Below are 19,160 nucleotides of genomic sequence, written 5' to 3'. Positions count from 1 at the left end.
AGAGGCTCAGTGCTTTAGACCACAGCACTACCTGCGCCCCTCTTCTAAGAATAAACATCTGCCTCCTTCCAAACACTTCCCTGCCAACACTTTTGTTCCCACTCTTCTTTACAGCTGGTTTCCCTCCATGTGAGGCTCAAATGATAATTGGAGAAGGATACAAAATGGCAGCTGTCCCTTCTAAAATAGCAGAAAATGCAGCTTTAAAAGGGAGGAAAGAATGGATGCCATACCCAGGAGGAGTTTGAAGCACAACACATCTTATAAGCCATGATCATGGAAACTTGGAAGGAAGGAATGGCAGCTCTGGAAGCAAAGGCAAGTGTAACAGCAGAAAAGCTGGATGAAGCCACTGAAACTGCTTCTGTAACCATGGATTTAAGTTTGCAGCCACAACAAAAAATAAATAAAAGGCTGCTTCAGGAAAATAAAGGCATTAAGTCTAAGCCTGAGAAAGCTGAAAACATTTAACAAAATGTTAATTTACATGTGTGCAGGTTTAAAGAAGGGGCAGAATGAGATAATATTACAGAATTTCCTGGGAATTATCCCCAGAAGATATGAAGAGAGTACACAGAGCACTGTCAGCATACTTATGTGATGCAGGCCACCCACAAACAATAAAGTTATGTGCTTCCACAGTTTTAAAAAGAAAGACAAGATCTGTACAGTTTTGAGAAATGTTGAAGGAATAATACACGGCAACAGTCCAGTCATGATCTTGCAGGATTTATTCTCAGATACTTTGAAAAAACGAAGCACAGAGTTGCGTTCCACAACACTCGATAACTGCAAGATGCAGGAATAAGATACTATTGGGCTTTTCACTTTTGTTTACTTAGTCCCTAAAGGAAACGCCAAACTCTCAACCACCAACCACAAGGAAGCCACAGGGCTACTAACAACGCTAGAACTGGACTCTCCCACTTGAGGTTATTGATTTGTTGCAGCAGCAGGATAGTGAACCCATTGGTAAAAATGATCCCATTCAAGAGCCCAGGTGGGAGGGCTGCAGCAAAGCCAAAAAACCATGGAAGAGAAGACCGGGACAAGGAAGAGGTGGCATTGCACATATTTCAGAAAGGTTACAAATGTCTCTAGAAAATAAGCAGGAACTAAGGCAGAACTATTGCAAGGCGAGATTGCGGTTTCAAAGGGGGGGAAATGTTTTTATAGAAGCTGAAGCAATCAGACTGGAATGATCTGAAAACATAAACATCTTAAAAGTACCAGGGTGTTGGGACATGAGATTTAAAAGAAAATGCCCACTTTAAAACATCCTATCATTTACCTGATTAAAATGTTTGATTTTTATGCTTGTGGTTTATTCTATACCCTTAGCAGTACTTGAGAACATTGGGAATTTTATGCAGCTGATGCTGCTAGTGTGATTCGTATAAATCACATGAGATGTCTGAGAAGAGTGTGGGAACGGAAGACTGTCTTATCTCTTCCATCTGAGAGTGTTATTGTACTGTACTTTTACTTTTGCAGGACGCAACAGTTGTTCTGCCAGAGCTTGGAGAACACAGACGTGATTATGGATTGTCTGTATAGAATGTAAAAAAATGTAGTTTAGATCTACGGATGTTTCTTTCTTCTTGCTGTATGCTGCTAGAAGACTTGTGTGCACTTTTCATATGAAAAGTGTCACAGAAAGGCACTCTGGAGATGAAGGAACATGCCATTCCAGAGACATGCCCACCGGGAGACGCTCAGAGGTCCTGAGGCGTCGCCGTTTCCCCAAGAGTGTTTTTCCAACAGAACCCTTTAATATTGCAAGAGGACACATACCATGCTCTATGTTTTAAAGGTTTTTAAGGTAATAATTCAAATGTTTTTTTTGAATATTTCTCAGGGCAACCATGTTGAACAGTTTAAAGATGAAAAGGAATAAAAACTATGTTAGAAATAAAGAGAGAAAGATATAAGGGTGAATTTCATTCTTGAGCTGAACACCAACCCAAAGTTGGTGCACTAACTTAATTAAGACCTACTTAAACTTTCAAGCTCTGATCTATTAGAGGACTTAGTACACACACCCTTGTCCTAAGCTTCCTGCCTGTACGTAGGTCAATATCAACTGAAAAGGTAGGTTAATCACCTAGGATCACTACACTTAAGGCTAATTAGTGTCACTAAGAAAGCAACAGATTTTTTAATTGATTCACAAAATACTGTTGTCAGATTTAGAAGGCCTTTATAAGCAATGGCAGATCTAACATTTATTTATTTGAAAGATTTCCATATAGGAAAATGTCCTCTGGATGGCTTACAAACTTTTTTAAAGATTTCAACACTACTTATTCCTTCTGGCTGACGTAGCAACATGCGTTTCTGCTTCAAAATTGTTTCTTTATCCAGAAAATTTGTCCAGATTATATACACTTTTGAATGAGAATTTTATAGCACAATTATTATTATTATTTAAAAAATGCCCTACTAGAGATTTTCGGTACTCAATCAAGAGTATAGACAACTGAAAAACTTTACAGTAACAACTTTACCACAGCAAGTGTGGAATTATCACACTGTCAAAAGAGCGGCACACATTAGCAAATTCATCTTTGAGTGAGGTGAATGCAATATCATTAACACTATGTGCAAAATGTGATTTAGGAGCTAAGTCAATTGTCTGGGCAGGGGGCTCCTTTGTCTGGATTAGACATTTGCTCAGTAGACCAAAGAACTGTGGTGAAATTCTCATTCTGACATTGCTTTGCTGGCATGACCTTGAAGGAAAGTCAATTAACCTCTTTCTGCTCCAAATATCTTGTTTGTACAAAATCATAATCATATTTACCTGCTTCTATTGAGCTGCTAGGAAGCCTCACTCAATAACTGCAGAATACCTATTGGGCCAGCGAAGGAGCTGAAGATTGCTACAGCAGACTGAAAGATAATTTTGTTGGAATTTCACCAGACTGGCAAAAAAGTATGGCCAAATATTATACGTGGAGGAGACCAGCCCAACTTCTGTTGGTGTAAGGCAGGGATGGAAAACTAGATCCTTATTAGAGCTGGGGAATATATTGCTAGATCACCCAAAACCAGTTTGAAGTCCATATTGTGAATCAGTTTCATAATTTTTGACTTGGCAATCCATGCAAAAATCACAATTTGGAGGAAAATGTGAAGCCAGCCTCTATGTAGCTCCATCTTTCTTTCAGACATCCTGATACATCGGTATATTGCAATGTTTAGCTGATGATTTATTGCAATGTTGAAAACCAGATATTGCCCAGCCCTAAATCTACCCCAATTCCTGTGGACAAAGTTTGACAGGTGTGCATGGCTGACCACTTGTCAGTCACTTGATATCACAATGACATCAGACCACCAGTTTATGCCCACGCCGCAATGTCTTTACCGTTCCACATTTGATGTCATATGTGATAGGATGTGTAGGGCAGGTGGGCATGGCTGGGCCAAAAGGGTCTTGCAGGCAAAATGGGGATGACTTATGAGCATAATTTGGCCCATGGTGCGGAGGTTCCCCACTTATGCTGTAGTCAGTATACAAACTTGCAAGTTGCATATAATTCCTCATGGGGATGGATAGGAAGACAGCTAAATCTGGAATGAGTCTTCTAAATCTTTGGTAGGCAATGTGCAAAGATTATGAAGATGAACCAAGAAAAGATACCATCTTCTTTCTTTTTGCATTGCTTGCTTGCTAACATCAACTTAGTAAAAAAGAAAAGAAAAAGAAAAGAAAAGGTAAAGGACCCCTGGATGGTTAAGTCCAGTCAAAGGTGACTATGGGGTTGCAGCGCTCATTTCACTTCAGGCCTAGGGAGCCGGCCTTTGTCCACGGACAGCTTTCCGGGTCATGTGGGCAGCATGACTAAACCACTTCTGGCACAATGGAACATTGTGATGGAAACCAGAGCATATGGAAATGCTGTTTACCTTCCCGCCACAGCAGTACCTATTTATCTACTTGCACTGGTGTGCTTTCGAACTGCTAGGTTTGCAGAAGCTGGGACAGAGCAACAGGAGCTCACTCCACTGTGGGGATTCAAACCGCCAAACTTCTGATCGGCAAGCCCAAGAGGCTCAGTGGTTTAGACCACAGTGCCACCCGCATCCTGTTCTATCAACTTAGTAGTATCTGCTTGTCCTTCTACTGCTTGTCTGCTATCTAGGACATATGTGTAACTTCAGGGAAAGGTATCCTCAAAAGAGGCGGGTGTTAGTGTTTGTTTCCCTATCCCTGCCCCAGATATTCTAATATGAAAGGCAACATTTGTGGCTATCAAGAGTACACTTTCTAAAGAATACTATGTTCATGGTGACCCACTGGTCTGATGCTGTACACCATGTTTCCATCTAGTCTTCCTTACATATTTTGGGTTATATGCAGTGTTGTTCCTCTTCAGAGCAGACCCATTGAAACTGATGAATATAAATAATTTAGGGTTCTTAATTTCAATAGGTCTACTCTGAGTAAAATTGAGATAGATACAACCCATTACCTTGCATTGTCCTCCTGCTATTTGCCTGCCAATGGACTTTCTAGACTCCATCTCCCCACAAACTACTCTGCTGTTTAACTGTAAACTTGACTTCTACAACATGTCCCTCTGGCACACACACACACAAATACACACACACATGGTAAAAAGACTTTCACTAGGAAAGTCATTGTAAATAAAATGAAGGTGGGGGAGAAAAGGGGCCAAAGAGCAAAGCCTCTGTTTTAGCAAGCTCAGATAAAATATTTTATATGAGAGCATGATACTCTTGAATTGGCTAATTAAATCCAAGTGTATCATGCTGTGGTTGTTTTTGTTTTCAAGCTGCCTGATTAACAAAGCAAAGGTTAAACATTTGCCGGTCCCTTCACGTTAGCATGCAGAGATCCCACTTCTGCTGTTGCACTTTATATTTGATCAACCCAGAAATCTGCAAGGCAGTTGGAGTTTCTGTCATCTGCATTTTTAAGAGCCAAGGTCGCCCAAAGGAAAACAGTCCTACATACAAAGTTGCTCAGTCAGAGCCTAGACGTGTTGAATTTTTTGAATTTATTTTTTTGTGTGAAAGATGGCCTGCACTGGTTGAAAAGGAAACAAATTATACAGCTAAGGCTGAATTCATCAGCAGTTCAGAGTTGGAGGATCACTGAGCACATGAGTAATTTTATTGTCACCTTTGATTTTGTTTGACAAACTGAAAGCTCCTTATGAGCTCTAACCCACACCATTTGATGCTTTCAAAACACCATCCTGCATCCGAATAGGTTCTAAGAAACAGCACTTAGAGTTTATATTGGCTTTCTAAAACTCTTTACTGCAGGGCTATCCAAGGGCACCTCCAGACTGTTAGTGTTTTGTGGAAGGGATTCAAGTGCATGCTGGGAAATTTAGGTTTATGCAATTAAGGTGGCTCCAAGTGCTGTGTCTCCCTAGTGCAACAAACCCACTATGTATTTAAAAAAAGGACTTGTGGGGGTTAAAGAAAGAGATGGTGAAACCCACTGGAAAGTGTGGTATGAATGAATGACTAACGAAAGCTGTAAAAACACGACACAAGCCAATCAGAATAGATGTCTGATGTAGGTCCACTGCTGTATAAGCTCTCTGAATACAAGTCAAAACAGATGCTCAATAAATGCTGGATATAATCAAACCTTCCTGTCTGCTATGTCCAAATACATTAGGATGAAAGTTCAGTAAATAGTACATCTGGAGGACCCCCAAGTATGAGATAGTCTACCAAAAGAATAAGGCTGCTGCACTGGAGTTGAGCCTCTGGCTTTCAAAAGCATAGCCATACCCTGCAAGTGTCCCCATATTCCAGAGACATCCCCAGAATTATGAAAGCCATCCCAGCTTTTGTGTTGATCCCGGAATGTCCCTATTTCCCCACTAGGGCCACTGCCACCGAGTTTGGGGAGGAGGATGAGTTGGCCTGCTTGCTGTGCTGTGTCCCACTGGTGAAGTGGGGAGAGGAGATGGGGGTTTCAGTTGGTGGAAAGTGATAAATGTTCCTATTTTCCTCTGAGGAGTGTTGGAGTGTATGCACAGCTCCTCCACTGTTGTAAAAGTACACGTTGAACTGTTCCTCTGATTTCTTTCTGTGGCAGCCAAGCTAGGAGCCGAGGTCCCTTCACCCCCAAAAAATATATTTTTGAGGGGGCATCCCTCCAAGTTGATGGGGATTGCCATTCAAATGATGTGCGTATGGCACATCTTGTGATTGATTATGTGGGGGAGGGCTTACCTGCCCCCCCACAATATTTTATTCAAGTTTTCACCCCTGCAACCAAGACAGAGGGTTGCTGAAGAAGGGAGGCAATAGATCCCAAGTCTTGCTTTTTGAGCCCCTGTCCCCTCCAGAAGTATTTAGTGGCCTGCTGAAATCTAAACGTAAACAGGTGATATTTGTGCAGTGGACTTTTCTGTAGTTAGCTTTTAAAGGAAGGAGCCCTTGCCGCAGTTGCTACCTTGGATCAAATCTATGCTACCAGGTGCCATGAGAAAGCTGCAGAGATAGCACAGGATAGTACGCACCCCGGAAATGATCTCTTTCAGCTTCTGCCTTCTGGAAGAAGGTACAGGGTTATAAAGACTAGGACTAGTAGTCTGAGAAACAGTTTCTATCCAAATGCAATTTTGGTTTTAAACGCAGTGTAAGGAGTCTCTATGGGAGTATATTGTATTTAAAAATGGGGTATCAGAGTTTTTAAGGGGCTAACCAGGTTGGGATAGCTGGGATAGCAGGCTTGTTGGGTTTAGAATGTTTTATGTAGATTTTTCAATTTCGTTGTTCTGTATGGGACAATGACAATAAAGATCGTATCGTATCGTATCGTAAAAGGGCTGCGATTGTGTTCACACTGCCACCTTTCTGCGTAAAGTACGCCAAGCAGACAGTGGCCGCTGTTGCCTCAAAGTACTTTGCCAAGTTGGCTGCCAATCTGAATGTGGGGCTGCCATTTGCAACTGATGAGAAGGACTTGCCTTTATACTGCAATGTGGAAAGCATAATCAAAAGCAGCCCTTTGTGATGGCCAAAAATCAGTATGTGCTTGGGTAGTTTGCCAAATAATGATCAGTTAAAAGCAGCCTTGTATTTTACCTGGTGGCAGTGAAGTTCTAAAGGGGAAGACCTGGGAAGCATCATGGCACAGGACCCAGGGAATATGGGGTGCTATGACATTAGTTTTTCCTGCTCTTATTCTTATCTGGTCATTTTGCTCTCTCTCTGTTCTTTCTCCCTGCTTTAGCAAGCAAACCTCTTGTTTTACTGTACAACTGGCAGGAAGTGAGGGTGGGTGTAAAGTCTAGGGGAGGAGCAGGTCAGGATAATCTTCAGATATGTCATCTTCTATTGCTGCTATGGAATTGTTCAAGGGCCATGCATTTTCTTCCCATTGTCTCTCCTCTGTCTCTCTCTCTCTCTCGTTTTATTTGTCTGTGGTATCATTCTGGATGCTGTCAAATGAGAACGTATAGACCATATGCCCAAAATATTGTGCTCTGGAACATAATGCAGCATAGATTCTCCTTAACCCCAGTCCTCTCTTTCTGGACCTGTGCATACCATATTGGATGGAAAAGGCGCATTATGGTTCTCCGCAGAGATAATTCTTTGAATGTTTTGTGTGTCTGCTGGAAAAACTATACAGAGCATTCCATAATAGTGCACATGTAAATACTAACACAATTTGAGACTTAATGGAATGATCATTTCCACATAAATATAAAATCCCCAGGCACCTGCCGCACAGTGACTAGCTGCTCTGCTTGCAGCTCCTAATGAATAACTGTGCTACATGGCTGTTCTCTCATTTATGAAATAAAATGCATCCCAGGTCCCCTTTCTCACAGTCGTAACATGCAGTGAGTCGCAAGCCGAAGCACAGATATCATGGCAATGTGTGGCACACTTACCAAAGGCAGTCTATTAACCTATTTTTATAGCACCTACAAAAATTTCCAAATGATGGTGGCTATTTTTTAAATAATTATTTTTATTCACTTTTAGTGGCTATCACCCTCAGCCGACTTTGCTTGTGGCTCATAGCACAACTACTGTTGACTGTGATCACTTTCTGTAAGATAAATTCGCCCCCCCCCCCGACTGCAAATGCCAAAGTTATCACAGTACAGTGGTACCTTGGGTTACATACGCTTCAGGTTACAGACTCCGCTAACCCAGAAATAGTGCTTCAGGTTAAGAACTTTGCTTCAGGGTGAGAACAGAAATTGGGCTCCGGTGGCGCAGCGGCAGCAGGAGGCCACATTAGCTAAAGAGGTGCTTCAGGTTAAGAACAGTTTCAGGTTAAGAACGGACTTCCAGAATGAATTAAGTACTTAACCCGAGGTACCACTGTATATAAAGCGAATGTGGTTTGCCATTGGAATGATTGACTCGGGATTATCGGGAGTTAACTATGGAAGCTGGTCTGAGCCAGAAAAAAGTCCTTGCTAGTTCCAGTGCTTTTTTCCCCCCTGGGGTTACTCAAGAGTACCATCACCCTTTAAAAAAAAATGTTTAAAATGTGGAATAACTTCATGGTGAGTACTAGCCCCCTTTTTTCTTAACCCCCCCCAGCACTGACTAGATCAAATGTACAATGGTAAAGAACAGATGTAGGAAACCAAAGACAATGTCAGATCCTTCACATTTAGCTAAGTTACCCTCATGGTGCACAAAAACCCCATTAAAATAGGCTCCCTTGATCTCACTCAAGGGACACTGAGGTCCACCTCCAGGGGCCTTCTGGCAGTTCCCTCACTGCATGAAGTTAGAGGGAACCAGGAAGAGGGCCTCCTTGGCAGTGGCGCCCCCCTTGTGGAACAACCTCCTATCAGATGTCAAGGAGATAAAGAACTACCCAACTTTTAGAAGACATCTAAAGACAGCCCTGTAACAGGAAGTTTTCAACCTTTGACATTTTATCCTGTTTATATATTTTTCTGGAAGCAGCCCCAAGATGGGTGGGGTATAAATTATTATTATTATTATTAAACACTTACAACTTCCAAATTTTAATGGGCAAGCATGTGCATCCATGGGGAAATCTTCCAGCTGCATGGGGCATTCAGCAGAGATGGTCAATCTGACACAGAGAGAGAGAGAATGAGAATTAAGAGTTTGTTGGTTTGATTCACAGAGAAATATAGTTATGCCAGATAAACATGGGTCCACATGGACCATTACACATTTAATAGATCATGCAGGAGGATTGCCAGGGCCATGTCACCCAACCTCACTCACTGCCATGTGGGCTGTCCCACCCATCACTGCCGTGCTCCTCCGATGTCCATTCATTCATTTGTATGTGGGGAGACCTCCATCTGGTGACCGTTCCATGTGCAGAAGTCAGGGGAGCATGATGTGCTGACATGGGGCAGCACTAGACCGCATGGCCCCTTGACTGCCTCCAATCATTCTTTCGACACATGGGTTGTATGAACCCCTTACAAATGTTGTGTGTGAGAGGTGGTGAAAGCACAGCCATATTTTCCACACCTTCTCATGGGAATCAAATGATTTCTAAGTCACATACAGAAGCTTTAATAATGTATTGATGATGCAATAATTGTTTCCTTACCACCTTAAATTTTAACCAGTTTCTTAAAAACTTGGGGAAATAAAGTGTGGATAGCTCATTCTGTCCCCCCACGCTTTTGCTAAAGGCTTTTCTTTTGGCAAAGCAGCTGTTCTGCTAATCCGTAAGACTCCCTCCATATTTATAGTGGCTGCACCGTTTCCAAGTACAGTAGAGGTAATGTTGATAATGACAACGACAAATGAACACTTGAAGGTATGGAATCGTGAATGCCATTCAAATGCTGCTAAGAGACTTTCAAAATCATAGCTGGGAAGCTATCAGGTAATGGGACTCTGAGAGACAGCCATGCTAGTGGAAGTCCGTGATAACTAGAGAAATATACCCTAAGGAGGATTTCCTAGTGCCGCGTGGGGTGTTGCAATAAAATTTCAAGCTGAATCAGTGTTGGTTGATCAGAAACTCTGGTGGTACTTTAACTAATGGGGAGGGAGAGAAGATATTTTTCATATCATAACAACAGGATGGCTTGTTACTTTTAGACTGATTTATGTGTGTTCAGTTGATATGTGGCCATGTACACATGCATTGTGGTGACCCAGAAGTAGGCAGAAAAGGGGGCGGAATGGGGGAGAACAGGAGCAGGCAGAGGTGGAACAAGCTTATGTGCATGATGATCCAGAATGCAACTCCCATGCAAATCTGGGGTTGCCTGTACATCCAGGTACAAGTGTGAGCAAACCAAAAAAGCCAACAAGTTTAATGTTTCACTGTAACACTAAAACTATTCTCTCTGTTGTTCCCTGTGCTGGTCTAAACCGCACCATAATGACAGCATCTGAACTATAGTCTCGGGTTATTTCCCCCCAAATCTATTATTTGAAGAATTGACTTTCTGACCCAGGCCTGGTTAACAGCTATCCACTACAATCAAAAGAACACCTTCTTGTGGGGCCTATATTAATTAGGTCCCATCATCTCATGGTAGTTCCAAAACAATCAATCAGTTTTCAAGTTGACTGTGAGTCTGTAAAGCAGGCATAGGCAAACTCTGGCCGTCCAGATGTTTGGGACTACAATTCCCATCATCCCTAGCTAACATGACCAGTGGCCAGGGATGATGGGAAACATCTGGAGGGCCGGAGTTTGCCTATGCCTGCTGTAAAGGGTGGAAATAACATTTCTGAAGCCCACTTGCCATTCTACAACCATTTCCTTGCACCCTCTCCCCTCCCTCTTATTCAGTAGCCCATCCATCTATACAGTTGTCCTCATCTCTGTTCCCTCCATCCATCTATTCGGAGACAGCCCAAGACATGTTGCTTCCTGAGGCATAGCAGCAAATCACCCAGCCCTCAAGTCAACATACATAGCACCCAAGGCCACACCCAAGCCCCTCTCCTCCTCCCTGGCAGTAAAAAACGTACTGGTAATAGATTAGATAACTAGCCATTTGCTGCTCTTTCATGGAGCCCAAAATCAGCTTCCTAATGCATCCCCCTCACTCTGCATACTGGTAGATAATCTATCTATTCTAGGTGAACTGGTAGCTTTATCTCACAACTAATCAATATACCATTGGCAGAAACGCCTGTTTCTGAAAAGTGATAAAAGCATAGCCTTGTAAAACAGCATTAATCTGCAGAAAGGAACAGTCGTCCCCTGAGCTTTCACACAAAACATTGTATGCAGCATGAAAACTGTTTTTTTTTTAAAGAATAAAAAATAAATCCATGGAAGAATTCTATATTCCCTAATCCAATCACTTTTCTCCAAATGTGTATAGTACTCTTAAAAAGATGTACAGCTGTAAAATATCTCTGTTAAAAGGAAACATAACCTAGAGAGTAACCAAGAATGTGTTAAAAAGGAGTTCAATGATCAGATTCCCAAAGCACTCAACTAACAAACCTGCATTCTTCTTTCCTCATCAACCCTAAATAGGAATTTAAAGAATACACAGGAGAGTAAAGGTTAGAGGACATAGGAGCCAACTTCTACAGGCCAGGGTCCCTTCGCCCCCCAATCAAATATTTGAGGGGGCCACCAGCCCCAAGTTGATGGACCTTGCCATTCAAATAGTTTGTATGTGCCGTGTCTTGTGATCAATTATGTTGGGTGGGGCTTACCTGCCCCCCAATATTTTATTCAAGTTGGCATCCCTGGTAGAGGAGCTGTATCTGGTGCCTTCACCTCTGACCTTCCTGTGGTGAGCTGTCAGATCTGAAGAAACCTCAATTGTGTGGTGATCTTGTAGAGTATTCTCAGCGTGTTCAGATGACCATGCAAAGAATCCATTGTTGGATCTTTGACCTCATTGCACAAAGCTCAAGTAGGGGATAGGGGCAGCAGAAACAGGGACTTTGGGGACATGGACTAGTGAATGTACTCCCTGCACACTTTATTCCCTCACCTGTTCTGTGAACACCTAAATAGGACTTCTGTCACCTTAACTTCATGTCACTCGGTCATTATCATGACTTAGTATCAAGGTGCAACCACTATACAAGGGAGCTTTCATCTGTGTATATGGTGATGGATGATACTTGTTTCTGCTTGATGTTTTCTAAATTGCTTGAGATGCATATGAACCAGCCATGGAGAAGTGCCAGTCACATCCTTTTCACAGAGTCTCAGCTGATGTTACACACCCACAGCATGCGAGTGAATGAGGTGTTTCTAGCCTTTGGGAAAATTTCATGACAGAGTTTAGTGGTACCTTTTTTTTGTAAGGGTATGTAGTAGGTTATACATTAAAGCCTTGTTCATTTATTTCCTATTCATTTATGCACAATCTAGAGAAACTGTACAGTGGTACCTCTAGTTGTGGACACGATCTGTTCAGGGTGCCTTTTGCACCCTGAAAAGTCTGCAACTATAGTGGTGCTTCTGCACAAGCATGGAGTGTGATAGAGCACTTCTGCACATATGCAAAGCACGCAGAATGCTTCTGTGCATGCACGAAGTGTGCAGAACACTTCTGTGTGTGCGCGCACGGCGAAACCCGGAAGTGTAATTTTGCCGTGTTCGCAAGCTGAAAAGACGTAACATGAACCTAATGCAACACGACGTATGACGTAACATGAACCTAACGCAACACGAGGTATAACACAACACGAGGTATGACATAGAAAAGAAATGCAACAGAATAAACTATGCTCTGTGGCTGTATTATGAGAAACCACGGTTTACTGAAACATGTAAGTTACAACAAGCCTCTCATCTCCTCCTTCTGCACAGCATAAAGAAATTGGGAAGCGTTCCTTTCTGTTTTTAGTCTACCATGGCTTCCCATGTCATCAAAACTGTGAACCATGGTTAACACAAACAACAGTTGATTTCAACCCAGCTTCAGAAACCATGGTTTGATGTTATCTAAAGTTTGTTGGGCCAGGCAACATGTCTGTTGCTAAAGAGAAAGCAGAAGTTTCTGAACTCTTCCCAACCAGGCAAGAAGTTTAGAGGGAGGAAGCAAGCGAGCCCAGGACTTAACACAGCTTGTGAAAGTTATGCAAACCATAGTGCCCCCTACTGCAAGGAAGGGAGTGTTGCATAATTTTTGCTGCCTTTCTGTAGGTCAGGGATTTTCATCACACCTTATCTATCCACGCAAAGGACAGCAAATGATTTAGTACAACAAAGAAGTCTTAAGATGTGACTAAAGATTTGGCTGCCGTACAACTATGTCAAAGAGAAGAAAACCCAAAAGTTGGCAATTGGCCAACAAAGTTGTAGACAATGAAGTTCAGAAACAAATGAGGCTGGGATATTTTAAAAACAACAACAGCAACATTTAACTTTTAAAAAATAAATAAAAATAAAGAGAAAACCATGCACCTTTTTTTAAAGGCAAACGAAAGATTGAACTATTAGTATGTAGCCCAATTGATTTTCATGTATTTTTCTTTTTGTTCACTGTTCAGTTATTTTGGGTGTACCTGAAGTGATTCACTTTCCTCTAATCTTGTTTTTTTAAAAATCCCCCTGGCTTGATCTCTCTCAATGTTAAGTCCTTCTTAAACCTTAGGGGACTTCAGCTGTGCAAACCTTGCAGAGGCCATCTATAAGGAAATGCCTGCCACCCACTGGACTATATTTATCCACCCACACTGTCTGTCTTCTAGTTTTCTGTTTCTCATACTCTGCAGCTCCTTTCTATGCCTTCTGTTGGTGGGCAGGCACAATCGCCGCCCACCAGTGAATTTGTGATTCAGGAAATCTGGAGCCCCTGTTCATTTCCTACTCACGGTCACAGTCTGTGCCAATTTCCATGCTTGGGGGGGGGGGGGAACCCGATCGTTACTATTTTGCTGTTGCAGAGCGGTGATGAAGCTTAATTACTATTTGTATGTTTTTTGTGTGAAGTGCTTTCAAAACTTCAAATGGCAAGGGCTGCGGAAGGGCACAAGTCTTGTCCTTATTATTGCTGGCAGGTGCCTTCTTCAGCACAGTGGGTAATTTAAGCCTTGGCGTTACAGAGAAATTTTATTACTGGCTTTACCTAATCAATGCAGAAGGGGAGCAGAGGCCCCTCTAGGCCTTATCTAAACAACAACAACAACAACAACAACAATTGAATGAAAGAAAAGAAATGTAGAGATCATACTGGATCGCTCACTGTAGATGTTGACCCAGTGTGTGGCAGCTGTGGAAAAGGTGAATCCCATGTTAGGGATCATTAGGAAAGGGGTTACAAATAAAATGGCCAATATCCAAATGCTGTTACAGTGGTACCTCGGGTTACAGATGCTTCAGGTTACAGACACTTCAGGTTACAGACTCCACTAACCCAGAAATAGTACCTTTGGTTAAGAACTTTGCTTCAGGATGAGAACAGAAATCGCATGGCGGCAGCGGCAGGCCCCATTAGCTAAAGTGGTACCTCAGGTTAAGAACAGTTTCAGGTTAAGAACGGACCTCCAGAACGAATTAAGTTCTTAACCAGAGGTACCACTGTATACAAATTCATGGTGAGACCACACTGGGAGACTATACTTCTGGTCTGTTGAAAACAATATTGTTGATCTGGAAAAGGTTCAGAAAAGGATAACCAAAATTATTGGGCTTTGAGTGACTTTCTTATGAGGAAATATGGAGCTTTTTAGTTTGGGGAAAAGGCAAGTAAGAAGGAACGTGATCAAAGTGTTTAAAATTATGCAGAGTTTGGAGAAAATGGATAGGGAGAAGCTTTTCTCCATTTCTCATAACAAGGCCAGGAATTGGTGCTGATAAACGCGGGTGGCGCTGTGGGTAAAAGCCTCAGCGCCTAGGGCTTGCCGATCGAAAGGTCGGCGGTTCGAATCCCCACGGCGGGGTGCGCTCCCGCTGCTCGGTCCCAGCGCCTGCCAACCTAGCAGTTCGAAAGCACCCCTGGGTGCAAGTAGATAAATAGGTACCGCTTACCAGCGGGAAGGTAAACAGCGTTCCGTGTGCTGCGCTGGCTCGCCAGATGCAGCTTTGTCACGCTGGCCACGTGACCCGGAAGTGTCTCCGGACAGCACTGGCCCACGGCCTATAGAGTGAGATGGGCGCACAAACCCCAGAGTCTGTCAAGACTGGCCCGTAACGGGCAGGGGTACCTTTACCTTTTCTCCATTTCTCATAACAAAGCCAGGAATTGGTGCTGATAAACTGAAGATCAATCCAGATAAGACTGAGGAACTGTTAGTGGGTGGTTTCCTAGACTGGATGGATGGAAGGGAGGTTGCCTGCTCTTGATGGGGTTACATGCCCTCTGAAGGAGTATGTACACAGCTTGGACGTAACCTGGAGGTAACTTGGAGGTAACAGCTTGGACCCATTGCTGTCTTGAGGCTCAGGTGGCCCAGGTGGCATGGAGTGCCTTCCATCAGCTTCGGCTGGGGGCCCAGCTGCACCCCATCTGGACAGGCGTAGCCTAACTTCTGGTGTCTATGCTCTGGTAACCTCTAGGGTAGATTACCGCAACACATTATATGTGGGGCTGCCTCTGAAGATGGTTTGGAAACTTCAGCTACAGAATTCAGTGGCCAGGTTGCTCACCGGGGCAAGACGGTTTGAGAATATGACATCGATCCTAGTCCAACTGCACTGGCTACCAGTTATTTTCCAGGCCCAATTCAAAGTGCTGGTTTTGACCTATAAAGCCTTAAATGGTTCATATATCTTTAGGCACCGGACAATAACTTTCCTCTATACCCAGGCCTTTGGCCATCAACTGTCTATGGCCTTTTAGAAGTGGTTGGGATGTTTTTAATGTGCGTATTTCCTCCTTCTCACCCCCTTGGTTTTAATGTATCTATGTGGGGTGTTGCTGTTGTTTGCTTTTTTGTGTTTGGTTGCAAGTTGCTTTGGGTTGCTTGGGCAAGATAAAGGGATTGATTTTTCCCTTTACCACCTAATCAAATATAATTTAAAATCTGTTTTTCCCACCCCATCTTTTAGCTACTGTAAAAACCTTAAAAGCATCTATTATGTTGTGCATTTTGAGCTTTGTTTGTTTTTACTACCTAGAAGTCAATCATACATTTGACATATATTCAATCAAACAATTTAGGACCTTGGAAATTTAATGGAAAAGGCTGAGTGGGAAACATAATGTACCTCATTCCATACAGAAACAATTGGCACTGGATCATTAGCCTGCATGCAAAATACCCTTCCTTCCTTCCCTCCTTTCTCTCTCTCTCTCTCCCCCCCCCTCCACACACACTCATGATCTTAAATTCATGCTACCAGTTTTTAAATCCTTATAAGAAATCAAGCTGATACACAAAACAAGTCACATTGGCTTCTTGTTTTGTTTATGTTTGTGTGTGTGTGACAGCAGAATAAAAAATGGCCGATTTTTACATAATCTCTTAATCCTTTGCTGCAACACAAAATATTAAGCAACATGAGTCAAAAGTCATATTTTGGGGTGAGGGAGATTGGCAGATTCTATCTAGCCCAGCTTTTAGTTCCTGATAGGCTCAAGACCATCTCCCTTACCTCATGAGCCCTGAATATTGTCTCAGAGAGTGAGAGTTCAGTAGCTAACACGTTAATGGGACACCTCTTTATCTCACGCTAGGTTTTTACTGCCTCGCAGGCCTTCTCATGCTTGTGTTTATGCGATTACATCAGGTGTACCAAAACACTAATAACAAAGACGAGAAAAAGAAAAGGCTAACTCACTCCCCATGCATTAAAATGAAAAAGCTTCTCTAGAAGCAGCTATTGATGGGAATAATGTCCGTACTTATTGAAGGGCAGCTGGGGTAGCCGCTGTTATACCCTACAAGGGATTACACAGCCGGGCTGGGAAAACATCTGGCATGCTAGTTTGTCTCTGCAGAGAACCAACCGATTTAAAAATTAAGGTAAGTTTTGTTTTTGTTTTTTTAAAGGAAGGGGGAAAAATCAGTCATGCTGCAGCAGCAGCACTAAAAATAGCTCCTTAATTCCACACTAATTCGTTCTAATACCCAGTAAACATTACGGTGCCTATAAAGTTTCTGTTAAATGTATTTATGGGAGCCTAGAACCGAAGTGCACCTGATTCTGAACATCATACGCACATACATGAATGATGCACATGACGCAAGCCTTGAAAATGTTCTTCTCCATTAATAAGCACAGCTACTGGGCCAGGACTTTGTGAGCAAAGATATGCCTGTGGTGCCATCAAGTGGCCATTATACATATTGCACTCAGTTTCAGCTGCCCGCATTTTATTTTATTTTGGAATGTACAATTAAGGCAGGTCGAATATTCCCATGTGCAAATGGCACGGACTGCTTGGTTATGGTTCATAAATTCAGCTTCCCTACAACCAAATTCAATGGCAAATAAATAACCAGGTAGTTTTGTAAAATGAACATTTAAAGCTCAGCAGAGTATAGGTTTGCATCTTTGTTCTGCAATTCAACAAGCATAGTGGTTTTCTCTGAAAGAAAAGAATCCTGGTTATTTTTTCCCCACTTACATATCAATAGAAAGTCATGTTTGTATTGATATTCCCATGCCCCCCTCACTTTCCTGTTTCATTTCTGATATGCTATGCAAATTAGCAATATCAGACAGAAATATTAATAAAAGCTCATTCCTGGTACTCTTCCTTTCTCTATGTGAAACCTTTAGGATGCCACAAAAACCAGAGCTGTTCCTGTTAGCATTTTGTATAGATTTTCCTCTTTGTGAAAGCCGCTTTTTCCAAATTTAGAAACGGACAATGCTCCCCTCTAGGGGCTGAAAAGAAAGATGCAATCTTAAATTCATGTTGCCAGTTTCCAAACACTTATTAGAAATCAAATTACTCCGCAAGTGACCCTGCTGGTCACATTGTTTTACAATCAGCTTAGTATTTTTACTGTCCATTTGTCCAGCTAAATCAGATGTGTGGCTCAATTCTAAATATATTTACTTATTTCCCAGTAATTAAACTAATACTTAGTAAAATAAATTTTAAAAATGCAATCTATCTCTTGGTTCATAAATGCTGAAGTAATCAAATAATGGGCATCTTAAGCCCATTAAGAACATATCTTAAGCAGTTGCTTGGGTGGATGAACCAGGCATCATCGCTCAAACACAGGCAGGAAGAAAACCTCCAATGTACTAAAAGATGCTTGGGTTAATAACATCTGGAGCATTGCTCTATCAGAACGCCCCACATACCATCAGCAAATAATCAAAGGCATGTAAAAAAATACATTTAACACAATTTGGTCTCCTTTTTTCTCTCTTTTATTGAAGAACAGGATATTTTAATACCATAATCATCACAGAGGTATCTGTGGAGGGGATATATTGATTGTAAATGTCTAGTAAACCAGATCGGTAGTTGGGTTCCTACTGAGAGTATTTGGCAAACCAACATGACAGGGATGAGGGATTGAGGATAGGAGTGATCATTCTGTGGTATTGGGCAAAGCTGAAGTGTAACTTTTTAATAAGTCAAAATAAAAAAATTCCTTCTAGTAGCACCTTAAAGACCAACTAAGTTAGTTCTTGGTATGAACTTTCGTGTGCATGCACACTTCTTCAGATATCTGAAGAAGTGTGCATGCACACGAAAGCTCATACCAAGAACTAACTTAGTTGGTCTTTAAGGTGCTACTAGAAGGAATTTTTTTATTTTGACTATGGCAGACCAACACGGCTACCTATCTGTTTTTAATAACTGTATTTTTAATAATAATAATAATAGGCAGAACTGTCATAACCTCTCACCCAACATTTTCCCATGGAGACAGCTATCATGGGCAACTGTGTGTCTCTAAAGGCAGTGCAGCCCAGTCTGATGCTGAACTCAGAACGGGAAGGATTAGGAAACTTGATATCGATTCGGAGTTGGCACATGTCTTTTCCTGCCCTTTTGTCTGCTCAACACAGCAGATCATCCCAAAGCAACCAAGATGTGTGCCTTTAGCTCTTGTGTGCATGTGTTTTGTTTTGTTTAAAAAAGTGGGGGCACCAGATTGGCACACGAACAGGGAGGAATCCTGTCCTGTCTCAGCTCGATGGAAGCCTGCTGTACAGTCTTTGGGTACAGTCATGTTACATAAAGCAGAGTGGGGTCACAACAGGTGAGGCTGTTGTTGTCAGCACCTTGGACAGCGCCCTGCTAGCTAGAGGATTCTCCCAGAGAGAAAATTCCTTGTCTCAGCAAGGCACA

General features: G+C 42.2%; 2 protein-coding genes across 3 annotated transcripts in view; one reads left to right on the top strand and one right to left on the bottom strand.

Annotated features, from left to right (window-relative positions):
• Window positions 1–19,160, top strand: part of GABRB3 (gamma-aminobutyric acid type A receptor subunit beta3) — a 200,545-nt gene that overhangs the window by 14,044 nt on the left and 167,341 nt on the right. The gene's annotated exons all lie outside the window — the stretch shown is intronic.
• The window catches only part of GABRA5 (gamma-aminobutyric acid type A receptor subunit alpha5), a 71,631-nt gene that overhangs the window by 25,059 nt on the left and 27,412 nt on the right, over window positions 1–19,160 (bottom strand). For both annotated transcript variants that reach the window (XM_081197576.1, XM_081197577.1), the window contains exon 6: window positions 8,988–9,070. In XM_081197576.1, coding sequence (XP_081053702.1) covers window positions 8,988–9,070 — 83 coding nt within the window. The remainder of the gene's footprint in view (window positions 1–8,987; window positions 9,071–19,160) is intronic.

Source organism: Podarcis bocagei (genome assembly GCF_964188305.1).
Source record: "Podarcis bocagei genome assembly, chromosome: 6".
Lineage (NCBI taxonomy): Eukaryota > Metazoa > Chordata > Lepidosauria > Squamata > Lacertidae > Podarcis > Podarcis bocagei.
The sequence above is the reverse complement of the archived record's forward strand: the minus strand, read 5'-3'. Positions and strand labels throughout refer to the sequence as shown.